At 35.9% G+C, this 17,957-nt stretch overlaps 3 protein-coding genes across 4 annotated transcripts; 1 reads left to right on the top strand and 2 right to left on the bottom strand.

Annotated features, from left to right (window-relative positions):
* Nucleotides 1-220: 220 nt before the first annotated feature.
* Nucleotides 221-6,479, bottom strand: stx19 (syntaxin 19). The gene is made up of 2 exons (XM_079426800.1): nucleotides 6,283-6,479; nucleotides 221-1,901 (listed from the first exon to the last, which is right to left on the bottom strand). Exon 2 carries the CDS (start codon nucleotides 1,802-1,804, stop codon nucleotides 917-919), a length of 888 nt encoding a protein of 295 aa, XP_079282926.1. The 5' UTR covers nucleotides 1,805-1,901; nucleotides 6,283-6,479; the 3' UTR covers nucleotides 221-916.
* Nucleotides 6,480-8,122: 1,643 nt separating this feature from the next.
* LOC306876312 (radial spoke head 1 homolog) lies at nucleotides 8,123-12,690 on the bottom strand. Its single transcript, XM_079427392.1, has 8 exons — nucleotides 12,555-12,690; nucleotides 12,371-12,484; nucleotides 12,167-12,272; nucleotides 11,402-11,492; nucleotides 11,113-11,248; nucleotides 10,742-10,813; nucleotides 9,025-9,139; nucleotides 8,123-8,712 (listed from the first exon to the last, which is right to left on the bottom strand). Exons 1-8 carry the CDS (start codon nucleotides 12,603-12,605, stop codon nucleotides 8,690-8,692), a joined length of 708 nt encoding a protein of 235 aa, XP_079283518.1. The 5' UTR covers nucleotides 12,606-12,690; the 3' UTR covers nucleotides 8,123-8,689.
* Nucleotides 12,691-13,404: 714 nt separating this feature from the next.
* Nucleotides 13,405-17,946, top strand: cln5 (CLN5 lysosomal BMP synthase). Of its 2 annotated transcripts, none has more exons than XM_079427390.1 (4): nucleotides 13,405-13,662; nucleotides 15,526-15,700; nucleotides 15,784-16,009; nucleotides 17,330-17,946. In XM_079427390.1, the coding sequence occupies exons 1-4, from the start codon at nucleotides 13,559-13,561 to the stop codon at nucleotides 17,812-17,814; spliced, it is 990 nt and encodes a 329-aa protein (XP_079283516.1). In that variant the 5' UTR covers nucleotides 13,405-13,558; the 3' UTR covers nucleotides 17,815-17,946. The 2 variants fall into 2 exon arrangements, with proteins under 2 accessions (XP_079283516.1, XP_079283517.1); XM_079427391.1 differs by having other exon boundaries at nucleotides 13,460-13,662; nucleotides 15,538-15,700.
* Nucleotides 17,947-17,957: the final 11 nt, after the last annotated feature.

The following is a 17,957-nucleotide window of genomic DNA, read 5'->3' as shown; positions in this document are numbered from 1 at the left end:
TGTACTAAAAACTGAAAAGTTGTCACTTCGTAAAGAAACACAAATCTGCAATTTCAAAAGTTTGCATTTTCAGGCCCGCAATATGCTATTGTTGTGTAAATCAACAACCAAAGCTCATAAAAAGTTTCTAGTTTTAGTGAAAACAGTGTTGTGTAAAGGCCCCATAGATGTCGACTTGCAGAAATCTTTCAGAAGGCCTATTTGCTTAGTCTTTTCTCTTATAACAGAATGTTTGATTTTTTTTTAGCTCAGATAGCCTACTTGATAAACATAAAGCAGACAATACATTAACAATGACAAATTTAAAATAATACTGAAAGGAAAAATAAATTGGCAACTTCCAAAATAGTGCACTTTTTCCATAATAACAAAATACAGAATAAGTTTACCTTTGATTACCTCTTACATAACGTATGCGATGTAACAAAACATAACCTTTTGTGAAATCTTTATATAACCATTTGTATTGCATGTCAACACCCAGCTAAAAGTCTTCATTGCTACACTCTTAAAAATAAAGGTTCTTTATTGGCATCAATGGTTCCCCAAAGAACCTTTACCATCCATGGAACCTTTTTATTCCACAAAAGGTTCTGTACAGTGGAAAAAGGTTCTTAGATGTTTAAAATGTTCTTCATACTAAGAAAAATGGTTCTTTTAAGAACTGATCACTGAAAGATTCATTGAGGAACCAAAACTGGTTCTTCTATGGCAGCGCTGTGAAAAACCCCTTTTGGAACCTTCATTTTTAAGAGTGAATGGAGCCTTTCTGTTTTAATATTGTCCGAAAGTGCTTTGTGCCCTTGCTTTTTATCTTCATCAGATTGAGGTCAGTGTCTGCAGTTAGTGAATTCAGTCCTTGAGATCACAGTAAATGAGCAACATTCCCATAGTTTACTCTGCCAGCCTTGCCCTGCTATCTGAACCAAGGACAGCAACAACAGCACAGTCTTCTCAGAGGGTTCTTCTTCTTGTATCTCACAGCCATTTTGAACTTCTCCTTCGTGACCGCTACATAGTCTTGAGTCTTCTCCACATTGGCTTGTATATTCTCGATCTGGTGACCTTGCTCTTCCACCAGCATGAACACATCTAGAAAGAGATCTCGCAGGTCCTTCATGTTGCTCTCCAGGTTCAGGAGCTCTTTGTGGCGTTGCTCGATCTCTGAAAGCTGCGCACGAGTGATCTTTGCATCCACTATGATATTCTCATTGAAGATCTCCCACTTTCCCTGCTCGATCATGTTGTCCACCTCATCTTCGGACACCTCGCGACCCGATACCTCCAACTGCCGGATGATGAACTGCTTGCATTTGTTCTGCTTGCCCAGGATCGCGTCGTTGTGTTGGCGCATTACTTGCTGGAACTGGCGAAAGAGGGCCGCGTGCTGGGCCTTCTGGACACGGGATGTGGTGACGTCCGGGCCCAGCTCAGCCTCGGTTCGCTTAGCCTGCTTGGAAAGCGCATCTAACCTTTTATGCAGGCTCTCGGCCAACAGCTTGATGTCTCGCGTCATGCTGCTCTCCTTTTTCATTATGCTGAGGCGCCTGATGGTGGCCAAAAAGTTCCTCTGCTGCTGGCTGAACTTACTGACTTCAGAGTTCAGCTCCTCGATGCTGTCACGAATGCTCTGAGCCTCCTTTAGGAAGTTCTCCAGGAAGGGCTCTGTCTCGAAGATCACGGCCTGCAGGCCTATCAGCGAGGATGGGTCCATGTCCTCCTCCTCCTCGCTGAAGGGGTTGTTGTCCACCGGCTTATCGCTGGCCTTCATTCGCTGACGTAACTCCTCCATGCGGTCCTTCATGACTGCAGGGGAAGAAGACCTTGATGGAGACCAGGTCAGATGTTCTCTTAGATTTGAGTGTTGTCTGTGTGTAAAATGTTCCTCTGCTTCTCATACCCTGAAAATAACCAGAGAAGGGATATTGAGTTAAAAATAACATGAGTTCAATATTATCAAATTGTCAATATTAATTCACTCTCATGTTGTTCCAAACTTTTATGCTGTTATTATTATTTTTCTTACAACCAGAGTTATTATAGTATCTATAATTTACTATTGTAGATTTTTTTATATTTTGTATTTGATTTCATTTTAATATTCTCCTTTTTAATTATAAGTTGTAAAAAAATATATATAAAAAAGTCTTATTTTAAAAATATGTATAGGCCTAGTTAGTTACCGTTTTTATTTTTAGTTTATTTAGTTTTATGTTATACTTTAAAAAATATATATATTTCAAATAATGAATGAGTTTTTTATGTTTGTTTGTTTGTTTTGTATGATTTAGTTTTATGAAAAATGTTTTATGAAAATAATTATGTTTACAACTGCAGTTCAGAGTGACCATGCCTTTTAATCAAGTCTTGTCAAGTCACCTTTATATATATATAGTGCTTTTAACAGTACAGATTGTGTCAAAGCAGCTTACAGTATCAAATATGTGTGAAGACCAAAGAGTGTAAAGACCATCGACTCTACCGTGCGACTCCACCGGGCAGGGACACCGGCAAGGGATAGTAGTAGCTTTTTATTTAATTTTTTCATTGATATGTTTATTATTGAAATGTTGTTGTTATATGCATGTGTTAATTTTATTTAATTTCTTTATTTTCTTAAATATGTGGGTAGATAGTATTTATAGAGTTGTAACTTTTTAGTTTTAGTTACTTTTTCTTATTTGTAAGTCGCTTTGGACAAAAGCGTCTGCTAAATGACAAAAGTAAAGTAAGTAAGTAAGTAAATAGGAAACTAGTGTGTCGATAATGCAAAAGGACAACAGTAAACACTCAATGTTCAGTTAAAGGCAGTTCATCATTGAATTCAGTCATTGTCCAGCTCAGTTCAATTTAAATAGTATCTGTGCAATCAAGTCGATGATATCACTGGAAATGTAAAAAATCTTAATTTATCTTTAAAGGGGTCATCAGATGCCCATTTTACACAAGTTGATATGATTCTTTAGGGTCTTACTGAAAAGTGCATAACATACTTTGGTTAAAATTTATCAATGGCAGTGTAAAAAACACCTCCTTTAGCCTATAAAAATGTGTTTTCAGCACACCGTTTTTTGTCCATGTTCCTTTAAATGCCAGTGAGCTCTGCTGACTCCGCCCCTCTCTTCCGTGGAGTGACGAGCAGACCATAGATATGTGTAGATTCCCTATTCGACCACTCCAGATACGTTGACGTGTCAGCCGTCTCGCATTCACCATAAAAATCAATGAATATTCAAAGATATACAAGCGTATAACTTGCTGTTGTAAAAACACAGTCAATGAGCTCAAAGATTCGAAGACCGTTCCAAAATTGGCGGATGGCTTATGTATCGCAGCCCATAGAAACATTCCATAATGTGGAATCTAGGTATATATATCTATGGAGCATACTAAACTTCAGCCGTGGAACTGGCTAACTAGCACATTATTAGGAAAGGCGATTTGCAAAGATTCATAAAAACCCTTATACTCACTTCTTCTGTAGATGACGCTGGATCACGAATGATTCGCGCGAACATAGATGCATTTATGTAGATTGGGGATCGGCGCATACACTTCAAAGCGAAAGTAGCGTTATTCCTCTGCGTCTTCAGCGGCTCAGATGTCCGAAGTAACTGACGACTATATTCATCCAACAACTAAACACTTCAATCGCTTAATCAGAGACATCTTGTCTTCCCCTGCACCGGAGGCGGACAGCTCTCAGCTCACTAAGGGGGGGTCTTGTCAATCAACTATCGTGGGGGGGCTGTACAAAACTATGTAATTCTGACAGGAATCTCAAAACAACCTGATTTGTGACCAAGAGGATTTAAAAGCAGGGATTTAACAGGGATTTAAAAAAGAAAACACTGGGTGGATTTCATTTCATCCTTATTCACTTCTCTCTCTTAGGAGTCAGTGAAGACGTTGTCCATGAAGTTCTTTCTATGTGGTTCACGTCATGAACAAAGTTTGCGTTTTTAGCATAATTTCTCAAATCTTCCAAGTAGTCAGTCAGACTTCTGTTTGCTTTAAATATTGAAATTATACCATGAAATAAAAATGAAACACTTGTTCATGCTATATGTATGTAGCATCTTTTTTGGACTGTGATTAAAATGCAGTGGTTTTGTTTTGTTTTGCTTTGTTTTGTAAGGCCTGTAATAGAGCAAATAAACAGCTTGTTCTTGTACACTTTCATTCTTTCTTATCGCTTGCTTAAAGGGGAAAAAATCAGTCAATCAGTATCAAAATCGGCCCATTTGTTTATATTAAAAAATATATATAATTAAATAATAATAAAGGCAGCAGTTCAAATTTTTTAAAGCTTTTTGAAGTTTTTAGTTGATATATTTTATAGATTAATTTTAAGCCATTTTAATAATTTTAATTTTAGTTAACAATAACAAACCTGGTGTGATCATGTGTTTTTAAATCACAGACGTTCTAGTTGCTATTGAGTTACAGAAAACAGACTGTATTTGTAAAGGTCACATTTTTGTCAGATGCTTTTCCATGCCTTCAGCTGCAGCTCTTGTGTCAAAGGAAGGATTAAACCAAGGCTTTTATTCAAAACCTGTGCTGTATTCCCAGTCCACATATCACTGCTGCGCATTCATCATGATCACTGTAATTTATAAAGTCTGTTCTGACACTGTACAGAACATGATATATTAGCATTCACTGGAATCTGCTTCCGAATAGCTCACTGACTGGCTCGCTTCACGAAAAATAAGATGCATGACTGCTGATGTTTTTATCCTTAGTCTAGCTTGCCTGGACTGTGGTTTTGGAAAGTGAGCATAACGCCAAGGGGTGGTATTCTCAACTTGTCTGAGCAAAGTAAAATAGAGCGCTCCAAATCACCGGCTATCCGGTTACTAGAGGGATTTCAAACAGGAAAGACTGCAGTTGCATGCGTGTGTGAGAACAGCCCACCCAAGCTCCTTAGGGAGAAAGCTTATGAATATAAGAGTGGCCTTTGTTTTCTGCAGGACATTCGAGGAAGTCACACACACCTACCAATGCATTGCACAACAATCTCTAATCCAGTCTTCAGATTTTTTTTTTACTGACTTCGGATCAAACTAGGTCATATTAAATTGTAAGTAGGTGCCTCTTTAGTTTATCAGTGTGTCTCTGCTTTCCATAAGAGCCATGAGTTTATGTTTTCAGCTATATGCAAGATGATATATTGGTCCAAATCTAATGATGGTCCATTCTGACAATGAATAATGAGTGTGTATATATATATATATATATATATATATATATATATACATACAGACATACATGCGTACATATATAAAAAAAACATTTTTAAATCTTTTTTTTTTTTTGCACTTTTTAAAGAAGTACCCTAATTTTGATGGCTTACATTGAAAGTATTTAATTATCATTTTAACTGTAGTGTGCTATTCGATTATAATTATTTTCATAATTTGGTAGAGTTTGGTATATGATATTACATTTACAGTTAATATATTAAAATTATATATTAAATGTACTAAATTTCAACAAAAAATGTGTAATAATAAATGTAGTCATATACAGTGTGTGTGTGTGTGTGTGTGTGTGTGTGTGTGAATATGTGTGTGTGCATTATTATTATTTATTTTTATTATTATTAATAAATTACCAGTTTCAATAGAAGTTTTATTAATGTATATTTTAATTTACCATAAATGTTTGTCACTACATTCGGCAATACAAAAAAAACAAATCTGAAATTATGTATAAAGACGTATATTTAAGTCCTACTTAAATGGTTTAAAAAACTATACATATATATATATATATATATATATATATATATATATATGTATAGTTTTTTAAACCATTTAAGTAGGACTATATATATATAAAACGTTAAAGAAAGGAAGGATAACTTTAGAAAACAAACCAGGAAATAAACATTATTTTTGCACATAATTTTTTTAATCTACAGGATTTAGATTGTTTATGTTTATGTATCCATATGTATCACGCCATACTGTTGTAAAACTGCCTTTTTGTGATAATTTCATGTAATTACAATTAATAATGTCGCATGCAAACCCGAGAGCACGAAACAATTAATATATCAATTATAACACTAACAAGTAACTGCTTAATATTAACAGTATTTAGATTTTTCCCCCCTTGTTAACAATGAGTAATTTCTCTATTCCATAGCTACATCTTCCATTGATCTAGAGAAGAATATTTCTTAAATATTTCGATCCTGGATATCAATGTATCATGGTTTCTCTTTCTCTTTTTCTCTACTAAACTGATAAACTTAGGAGAAAAAAATATTACCTCGTATTGTTTTTAATCCCTGGATGGTTGAATATTACTTCATTTTGAGTTGCCCAGAATTTTAGTCAACCCTTTATTCAGGCATGGACTTGTGAGCTCTAAGCCAGATCTGTTGAAGCGTTCAGGAAGCCCTTGGCATATTCTCAGCTCCCAGAAACACAAATATGTGCTATTGTGGGTTTTCCCTCTGCTCCACTGGTGGCAGTTATGTACTGTATATCAAAGGAACACAACACAGACTGCTGGAAAATCTGGTCAAACAAGTTTAAAACCACACCCCCAGTCACAGTTAGACATCTGTTTGACCAATGGAGGGTGACGCTTGTTAAGCAGGAGAAGTGTGGGTGATGTGATTCAAAACGGCATTGAAAGAGCACATGCGGTGACCCAAGCCTTGCCCTCGCCCTCTGTACCCTCTATTGTATATGAGACAACAATGAGCTCAGGAAACATCTTAAAGTATTATTGACAAAGCTGGCCTACACAGACGTGTCTATTCTTAGCACCCATATTTTGTTTCCTGATCATTTCCACTAATTGTAGCACATTCATCTGAATCATGGTTTGTAAAAATAAGAACTTCATTGGCTGGTTTTGTTGTTTCATCCTGCTATGGCAGAAGAGGGAGTATTAATATATGAGTGTGACAGTTTGACAAACCTGTTCTGGAAGTGTTGAAGGATAACGTTAGAAAGCCAACTGTGAGATAATAACCGTTATTTCTATTCAATTTGTGAATTTGATATAGCCTACTTGCATGGTGATTACTACTGGGTTAATGTTTTTTGATGAACAGTGTTTTTGTGTTTGTCAGAGGACGCTGTGCGTGATGAATTGTATCTTCAGTGATCTTCAGCTTGTGACTGAAGACGCTGCTTGTTGGTGTAGTTGTTTCATTTTATAATTATCAGTACATAAGCTTTTCATTCATTTTAATAGTAAAAACACATTGCAATAAAATACTTATAGAATCTCATGATAATCACCGCTGAAAATTTTAAAATAAGGCATTGTGGATATTATAATTGCAAGGGCACATTAATTTGCGCTAAAGAGACATTTAGAATTATTTTATTATTCAAATAAACGCTGTTCTTTCTATTCCTCAAAAATTCACAAAAATCTGAAGCAGCGCAACTATTTTCAACATTAATAACAATAATAATAAATATTTCTTGAGCAAATCAGCATATTAGAATGATTTCTGAAGGATCATGTGACACTGAAGACTGGAGGAATGATACTGAAAACAGTTCTTTTCATTTGTAATAATATTTTACAATATTACAGTTCCTGTATTTTAATCAAAGGTAGAAATGGCTACACAAATCCAAGCCGTCAGAAATCACGTTGCCTCTTCCCTGAACTCCAAACAGACACAACAGGCAACTTCCCTCGGATTAATCCTGTCTTCAGCTTTGGTCTGGTTTCAGCCTGACACTTTTCAGGGAAAGGCTGAATGTCTAAAAATCCTCCCACACACACATAGCAATCACTGACATGAGAAATATTAGAGGCTGAATTCAACAAGATTATGTTAAAACTGAGAAGTTCAAGACAGAAGTTAATTCTCCATCACTTGTTGCATGATGAAAGTATACTGCACATAATATGAGTGATATGTTGACAAGCAAAAGATGACAAACTATTTGTATTTTTCCACATGTATCTCTGACAAGAAACTGCTTTATTTAGACCTTGACTGAATAAGATATATGGTCACTAAAACTGCTTAGAAATTTGCGCAAATTAGGTGCTTTTCAAACACTTAATTAGTGTCTTTGAAACATAGTAGGTCACATTTACTGTATTAAACACAATAAAATAAGACGTTTGTTTTAGTGTGTTTTAATGAATAGAAATGAGGAAAAATGCAATGATGCAAATAGAAGAACCATTTTGGGATTCCAAAAGAAACTTTCAGTTACAGGTCATTTTTTTGTCTGGTGTACTGCACCCTCTGCTGGTTTTAAAATTACTAAAACATATTAGCTACAGTGCATCCAAATCATGTGAAAACAGATTTTTCTATTTGTGAATTAGACTTTACAATCTCTGGAATACTTGACTCTGATTGGTCAGTTGTAGCATTCTGTGGTCAGATATTTTAGTGTATTGTATACCCGACACTTGACACAAACAACTGATTTGATGTCTCATTCTCTCTGATATGATTCATTAATTAAAACTCAAAGAAATAGTTCATGCCCATTTATTTATTTGTCAAGAAGCCATGTAATAAGCATGATAATGTACAGTCAGAAACTCTTAAGCTGAAACAGGATCCCATTATCCCATTGTCGCTAAACCTGAGAAGTGACAGTGTCAGATATGTGCAGGTATAATTAACCGGAGGTCCTCTTTTTCTTTATCATCTTCTGGTGTTCTGTGTTTCTGTATGCCTTTCTCACTTTTCCACCACGGCTTGATCTGTAATGAGGAGACAAAGTACTTCAGTTTAACTTGCAGTATATGAAAGATTTATTATTGTCAAAATATCTCAAATTTTAAAACAGCAGTATATAGGTGATGTTTTATCACTGATGCATCCTTGTTTATATGAGGATGCACTCTGTATCATTTCTTACATTTACATATTTGTGAATATAATAGGTTAGTAACATCAAAAGTCCCTAAAAGGTGATCGAAGGTGACTACAAATGCTAAATGATGCATAATGTAAATGCAGTCCAACAGTACATCATCAGTATGTTTGATATTCAGAACTGGATATGGATGTACCTGAGGTGGCAGAATCCTTCTCATTGGTCCAAACAGAAAGCCCAGTAACTGCCTTGGGTTTCCACTTTAAGGAGGTGGCTATGAGAGTCTCGTCTTCATCTGCTTCTCCTTTGTCCTGCAGTCCAAAAATGTTAAGAAAAAAAAAGGATTTGGTATCATGCAAAAATATTATGCATCGTTTCATCAGGCTAATAGGGTACAATAGAGCTAAAATGATTTTCCACAAACTGTATGATGATGATCAAAAACTGTATTTCTTTTAACTGAAAAATGTATGTGAAAAATCTTACTTGTCAATTAATCACTAGCTATGAAAACAAACATTTCATTAAATTTCCCTTTTGTACCCTACTATCCATCTCTAAAAGACACAACATATAATCTTTTTAGTGTCTTGGTATGCTTTCATGTGAAGTGAAGTGAAGTGAAGTGAAGTGAAGTGACATTCAGCCAAGTATGGTGACCCATACTCGGAATTCGTGCTCTGCATTTAACCCATCCAACGTGCACACACACAGCAGTGAACACACACACACCGTGAACACACACCCGGAGCATGTATTCAGGTTTATCATATTCTGTATTCATAGAACGCAACTTCACGGCCTTTTCTTCCTTACTAGTTGCTTCATCTAGTGCCGGCTGGAGTTTTAGTAAAGGAAGTTCATTTTAAACAAGAAAATTACCCTTTTGGAAAAGTAGCACACTTAGCACGTCTTTAAAAATAGTACTTAATACTGAAATAAACTAAAGAGAATATTACAGTTAGGTCCATATATATTTGGACACAGGCGCAATTGTTATTATTTTAGCTGTTGACCAAAACATATTCAAGTTACAGTTATATAATGAATATGGGCTTAAAGTGCACACTCTGAGCTTTAACATTCTCATCACAACTGGAGGAAAGGTTAAGGAATTATAGCTCTTTAATATGTACCTCCTCTCTTTTTCAAGGGACCATAAATAATTGTACAATTGACTCAAAAGCTGTTTCATGGACAGGCATAGGCTATTCCTTCGTTATTTCTACATCAGTTAAGCAGGTAAAAGGTCTGGAGCTGATTCTAAGTGTGTCATTTGTATTTGGAAGCTGTTGCTGTGAACCCACATCGTGTGGTCAAAGGATCTCTCTATACTAAACTAAAATATACTTTAATGTCAGTTCTATTGACACTAATATGTTAAGTATTTAAATATATTTTTAATTACACTTTTGTAAATAATGAAGTTTCAGTTTATTAAATTTAAAATACATAAACTTTAAGGCCTGGTTTCACAGACAGGGTTTAGCCTAAACCAGGATTAGGCCATAGTTTAATTAGGACATTTAAGTCATTTTTATATAAACGTGCTAAGAAAAAAAAACATTACTGATGTGCTTTTTGAGATTTCTTTTTTTTAAAGGTGTACTTAAATGTGTTAAGAAATAATCGTGAAAGTGTGCTCTCTTTAAATACACTTAACTTGGCTTTTTATTTCATTAATATTAATACGAATTATTTTTTTTAATATATACTTTTAAGATCACTACAAGTGCACATTCTATACAATTAAGTGCACTTCTTTTTCACAAGGGTATATAAACAATTCTCTTAACAAGCTATATACCAGCAAAACACTGGTGAGACTAAGGAAACAGGTTTATATGATCATTTCACCTAAAATGCATTCTCATGAAATGTAAAGATATGTTGCAAAGCATGAAGAGACATACCGGCTCTAACTGGAAATACTCTCCATGCTGCTCACAACCGATGTCAAACACATACTTCCCTGGACCAGAGGGCTACAAAATAACAATTACAAGAAATAAGAGATCACTGTGTGAGAGAAATGCAAGTGTCTGGTTATATTTAAGGCTGAAGTTAATATAGAACACATTAAAACAGTGGTTTTGTTTAGGATGCACAAATTTTAAAGTCAGTTAGGTCTATTTATTCTGCTGTTTGGACTATACAGTTAGTTGCATTTTATTATTAAATAGTAATGTTTTTTTCCCTGCTGTCTGCACTCAATTTGAACAGATCAACAAATCATTTGCTACAACCCACCAGCTCAGAACCACAAACGTAGAGTGTTACTTGCATTATTATTGACAAAGTTGCCCTGATATCTGTGGTTCGGATGGATCAGCTCCCCGGTCGACTCCATCTTTCCCATGACCCATGTACCCATGTACTGAGACCCAGTTTCGTGATGTGTGTATGTACCCTGCCCATGTCTAAGAGAGAAACACAGAGATACAGTAGATACTTAATAAGAATGTTTTGCCATTAGTTTTTAGCTGAACTGAAGACATTATGAATACTGTTATAACTAATATCCATAGAGTACACATATTAGATTACCAGATTAGATCAGTGAGAAAGGGTACCTTTGATGGTGCAGCCATTCACCATCATATGTGTCTCCATTGGGGTATGTGTAAACACCATGACCCTGCCGCTGGTCATCCACCCAGCTTCCTGGGGAAGAGACATGATATGAGAAGATTCCATTTTATGCTATAAATCCTGGGGGGAAACTCTGCGTCAAATAGTCTAAGACCACTGTAACTATTTATTTCTACTTGAATACCATATTTTTAATTCCGAATTATATTACCAGCATAACAATGAAAGTGAAAAGTTGATATGAAAAATGTATATTAATTTCTAAATGTTTTTATAAATATAAATACTATTGTTCATTATTAGTTTGCATTTACATTTAGCTGATGCTTTTATCCAAAGCGACTTACAATTGCTATATATGTCAGAGGTCGCACGCCTCTGGAGCAACTAGGGTTAAGTGTCTTGCTCAGGGACACATTGGTGTCTCACAGTGGATTCGAACCCGGGTCTCTCACACCAAAGGCATGTGTCTTATCCACTGCGCCATCATAAGCATTTAAAAATTTGCTACGTTTTTTTTTTTTTTTTAGTATAGTATAGTATTGTATTTTATTTGAGCTATTATGTTATTTTAATTTTCAGCTATATTTAATTAACAGATCTTTTTACATAGATGTTACATAGATAACAACTCGCTGTGTTAAGTACATTCTTCATTATAACTAATGCATTAACTAATGTTATTAAATTGAACTTAAATCAAATCTACTGATGTTTTTGAGATAATATAGGTAATGTAGACTTACCTTCATATGTGGAGCCATCTGGGTAATAAAATATACCCTGTCCATGTTTTAAATTCATGTACCATTCTCCGATGTATCTGGCCCCTTTCTTGAACTTATATGTCCCCTGATATACAGACAACATAAGGTTTATGGTATGTTTAGATTTATGAGAACAGAAACAAAACTAGCAAAGGCGTTTATTTAGTAAAGCTAAAGAGTGACCTGGCCACATCTCTTGCCGTTTTCATAAGCTCCTTGGTAAGTGTCTCCATTCGGCAGGACAGCTTTGCCCAGTCCATCTCTCTCTCCAGCTTCATTTCTGTCTCCTTCATACTCCTGCAGCACAAGCTTACCACTGTCATCCACTGTCAATTCAGCCTAACTAGCGTTACTGACAATAACTCACCCCCAGAGAGCCTTGCTCTTCGTCAAACTCTTCAGAGCCAACGTCTGACATGATGAACTAGAGAAGAATGAACAGAGAAGAGGGAACAACGCCAAAACAAAAGCTTCAGTTCGAGACTGTTTACCGTTACCATAGCAACGCGCGCAAAGTAACGTTTGACCAAGAACAACGGTACCTTGCACCTTTTTATCCTAGTATTTTATTATTATTATTTTTATATGTATATGCTAATTTTATGTTCTTTTTTTTGTTATCTGTTGTACCTTATTTGCCTTGTACCGGTACTTTCTGCATTGTAATTGTTTGTTATTGAACTAAAAATTAATAAATAGCCTAAATAATACTTTTTCAAAATAAACTAATAATTTGAATGATAAATCTAACCTAAACACTATCTATCTATCTAGAAATATAAAATATACATTAATTAAATTTCTATAGAAACGAAGCGAAAGGGAAAGTGTTCTGTTAATATAAACGAAACATATACTTTCACTATATCTCTCATACTAGTTATCAATGGTTGGGACACACTTCACCGAATGTTATTAAAAACGCTTTGATCTGAAAGCTTGGCTAATGCTTGAATTTGGAGACAAAATGTTACAAATATTTCTTATTTATTTACAAAAGCCAATAATTAAAGTTGTTTTTAACTCCTCGTGTTTGATTTCAGTGTATACGTTTTTATTTTAATTTGTGTTGTAGATTATATTTATATTATCTTTACAAAGTGTAAACCTGAAATGAAATAATAACAATAATATTTTTTTTAATCATTTGAATTATATCAGTGTTACTATTATGTATCATGATTACGTGACTTTTATTTTGATAGGATTGTAGCCTTAACGAAAAAGCTCGTGACTGACCAGATGACTTAATTTAGAGAGTCACGTGATCATCAGCGTTCTCTAAAATAAGGATGTGAGACAGAAACAATCAAATAGACAGCTGCAAGTTAGACAGCACATAGCTAAGTGTTTCTGCGAGCCTGTGCTGACATGAACTATTTGGTTTACTTCATTCACGCGGCGTTGCACTGTTGGATTGTGGGATCGGTCGTTTCTAGCGTCAATGGACAGCAGGTCTGGCCGGTGCCTTACAAGTAAGTCGCAGAACCACAATCAAAAGTATTCACACTCACACTGTCAGCAGGGACTAATCTGTTCATATCGTTTGTTTTCAAGTTACTTTTCACGATGGTTTATTGGTTTAATGTTTTCAGTTAGTATGTTATTCAAATATTAATATGAAAATAAATCACAATATTTGAATGTTTAACTAATTATTTCTTACATGCATACAGTTATACACTATATTGCCAAAAGTATTGGGTCACCCCCTTCTAATGAACATGTTTGACTACTTTAGTCATTTCTATGAGTACAAATTTTTTATTTTTTTATAATTAGTATTTTATTGCGTTTTTGAACATCACTGATACATTATAGTCAACTTTACAATTTGAATCTTAACATGTATCTCATAGTAATGTCTAATAAAATAAGTCAAAAATAATCAAAAGCAACAAAAAAAATTAAATAATAAAAAAAAAAAAACATAATAATCAAATGTACATTTTTCAACAACAAGCACCATGCTCTCATCTAATAGCAATATATTGCACATATTTTCCCCATTTAGCCACATATTTTTCCACCTTGTCATTAATGTTGAAAGAATTTTTTTCATATGATGCCACTTTTGCCAATTCCATACTCCACCCTTGAAAAGAGGGTTCACCTGGGTTCTTCCAATTTCTCATTATTATTTGTTTTCCAACCATTATACTGGTCTGGATAAAGTCAGCTGCTCCACAGTTCGATGTAATTTGTGGATCATTTAAAACATACAGCCTCGGACAGAACTCCAAACTAGACCGGGTAATATTTTCAATGCAATCATGAATCTTTAACCAATAGTTCTGAATCATGGGACATTCCCAAAGCAGATGAAAAAAGGTCCCTACCGAGCTGCAGCACTTCCAGCAGTCTGCATTATCCCTCAGCTTCAGCCTAAACAGCCGAGTCGGAGTCCAATAAAAGCGATTAAGAATCTTAAACTGGATTAATCTCATTTTAATGTCTCTTGAAACCCTCTTAATGTTTTCACAGATGCGATCCCACTCTTTATATGTGACATCAATGTTCAAGTCTGTCGACCAAGTTAACATTGTTGCATAAGATATAGTAACTGTCTGTTGGAATAACATTGCATAAAAAAAAATCGCAGCTTCATGTCCCAAACCCATTATTTTCGTAATCCGAGAGATAAGGTTTGACTGCTGAGGTTCTATTCCTTTCCCTATGACAGTAACTAACAGGTGACGCATTTGTAAATACTTCCAGAAATTATTTCTGGGCAAATTATATTCACCAACCAACCTTTCAAATGACTTCATACTATCCCTGTCATATAGATTTGCTAATGTAATAATTCCTTTTTCTATCCAATCTTTCCATAGAAGGGAATGTTTATTAATATGTAACTTTGGGTTATTCCAAATACAGGATTCAGAGTTAAGATAGACATTAATATTAAAAAAATTTTGAAAACTTCTTCCACACATTACAGAGGTTGGATATGAGAGGGTGAGATTTTAATTTAGAGGGTATGTTGCTAGACAGAGCATTTCTAGGGGAAAGTGGTGAGAATAATCTCCATTCTCCATGAGTACAAATCTTAATGTTTAAGCATATAATGCTATTCTAGGGAATTGTGTGCTTCTAATTTTATAGCAACAGTTTGAACAGGACCCTTTTCTAGTCTAACATGACAGTGTATCTGTGTATAAGACACGGTTCAAAAAGACATGATTGATTCAGTCAATGTGGAAGAACTTGACTGGTCAGAAACCTTTAAATGCAGTTTTGGAAGTTCCTTTTTCTGTCCTAAAGAAGGGGGTGTCCCAATACTTTTGTTTTATGACATGCTGCATGCACCAACTCAATGTCATATTCATTTCTAGGCGACTTGACAGGCGTCCAGATGTTGATCCCTACTGCCAGGCTTTATACCCATTCTGCCCGACCGGGGATCCAGACGGCCGGATACCCGTGATGAGCGACTCGGACATCATCTCGGTGTTCAGACTGCAGACTCCGGTGTGGGAGTTCAAATATGGAGACACGCTGGGAAAGTTTGTAAGTGAATAGCAGACCGCTGTCCTGTAAGAGTTTGCTCATTATTCATATACAATACTAACCGAAGTTTTTGCTCTGTTCAGCATATCATGCATGATGCCGTTGGCTTTGGAAGCGCAAGAACGGGAAGAAACTTCACCATGGAGTGGTACGAGCTGTTTCAGCTGGGGAACTGCACTTTCCCGCACGAGAGAGCGAGCGTGAGTGCGCCCTTCTGGTGTAATCAGGGAGCCGCGTGCTTCTATGAGGGCATCGATGACATTCACTGGAAACAGAACGGTACCCTGGAGAAGATAGGACAGATTTCAGGTAAGCCTGGTGTGCACTCAATTAAAGGTGGGGTATGTCATTTTTCAAAAACGTTTTATAAAACTGAGTCGGGGCCGAGTACCAAAACAAACCTTTAAAGGACCAAACAATAGAATTTTAGTAGTATGTATTATATGATTACTAAACACACACACACACATGTTGGGTTTCCATGTTTTATGGGGCCATTCCATTGCCGTAATGGTTTTTATACTGTAAAAACTGTATTTTATATCCCCTTAGGCCGTGTTCACACTTGGCGTCTTTTTCGAAGCTGCCGGCGTCTGTTTTACATTATAATCCTATGGAGTAAACCGTGTTTTCAAAAAAGTCCTGAGCGCTTTTTAAAACGCCACCGCCGGCGTCTTTTTCTGCAGCTCAGAGCGTTTTTTCGAGTTGAAAAAATTTCAACTTTTCTGAAAAAAACGCCCTACGTCAAGTGCCTTTTTGACAGCTGACCAATGACAAGCGAGTAGCGGTAGATAGACTGCTCGTACTAGTTTCGGAGCACAAGGAGCTGTATGACATGAGCACAAAACTCTATCATAATATTGGTTCCTTCCCCGTATAATGTCGTGCACCCTCAAACGTCGTTGTGAATCGACATTTTCTTTCCCGTTAACTTCAAAAGCCAACGCAAGAGCCAACTTTTTACTCTTTCTTGACATTTCTGCAGTACACAGCGCTAGGCTACTGTTACAGCTGTTGCTATGGCAACAAAAGAGGCTCTCAGCTGCTATTTGTAACAGACGCTGCCAGCTTTGTTTTTCATTAAAAAAACGCTCTTGTCAACTTTTTCTAGTCAAAAAAGACGCCAAGTGTGAACACGGCCTTACTCTAAACCTACCCCTCACACAAAACTTTCTGCATTTTTAGATTTTCAGAATAGATCGTTCTGCATGATTAATGAGCTTTTCCTCATGGGGACCGAAAAATGTCCCCACAAGGACAAAAGCATTTCAGATATTGCCATCTTCTTGGGGACATTTTGTCCCCGTAATGAAGGGAACACCAGGACACACACACACACACACATCAGGTCTCCTGATGAAGGTCGTGTGACCGAAACGTTGTGTTAATAAATATTACTTTTTTGCAAGTTACGATAGTGTGCGGGAATTGCTTGTCATTTGAAGGATATAAAATATTTCATATTTTACTTAAATGCATAAAACAATAAAAAAAAAAACATGGATAACATTACGTTGGTGATGTTTACATAAGCAGACTTTAAAACAGAATTTATCCTGAACAATGAATTAAGAATGTTGGAGTAGCCTGGAACTCTCGCATGTTTCATTATGATTTTATTTTTATTAGGTGAGATGTTCAATGAGATGGCTCGCTGGGTTCAGGAGGACAATGAAACGGGGGTTTATTACGAGACTTGGACGGTAAATTCAGATCCTGGTGCAAACGCCACAACGTGGTTTGAGTCCTACGACTGTTCTCAGTTTGTTCACCGCACATACAAGACGTTACTGGATATGGGTGCCGAACTGTCCAGCCAAACACCAACATATTACACAAAGATCTATCTGTACAGCGGAGAGCCGCTCTATTTGGGAGATGACTCCATTTTTCAACAGTCTTCCATGAAAGATCTCGCCACAGACATCAAGAAGTTCTACCACTCGTTTCGCTCTCACCAATCAGTCGTAGAAATGATTGAGAGCTTGTTGGAGGCTTTTGAAAAGATGGTCCTAGAGAAGACCTTCTATTTCTACTACAACTCTGAATATTGGAAGCTGCCTATGAAATATCCTTACATTAAAATAACCTATGAAGAGATTCCTTTACCATAACCACCATATTGTTTTTGATACAAAATAAAATGATAAATTAATACATTTTAAATTTTCTCTTTCCATTGCAGATGATGTCAGATTTATCAGCTACAGTGTTAATAATTTATACTAATGCAAAAATCATTTTTATTGTTGTTGCT

The sequence above is a fragment of the Barbus barbus genome (genome assembly GCF_936440315.1).
Source record: "Barbus barbus genome assembly, chromosome: 10".
Lineage (NCBI taxonomy): Eukaryota > Metazoa > Chordata > Actinopteri > Cypriniformes > Cyprinidae > Barbus > Barbus barbus.
This window is presented reverse-complemented; position numbering and strand designations above follow the sequence as displayed.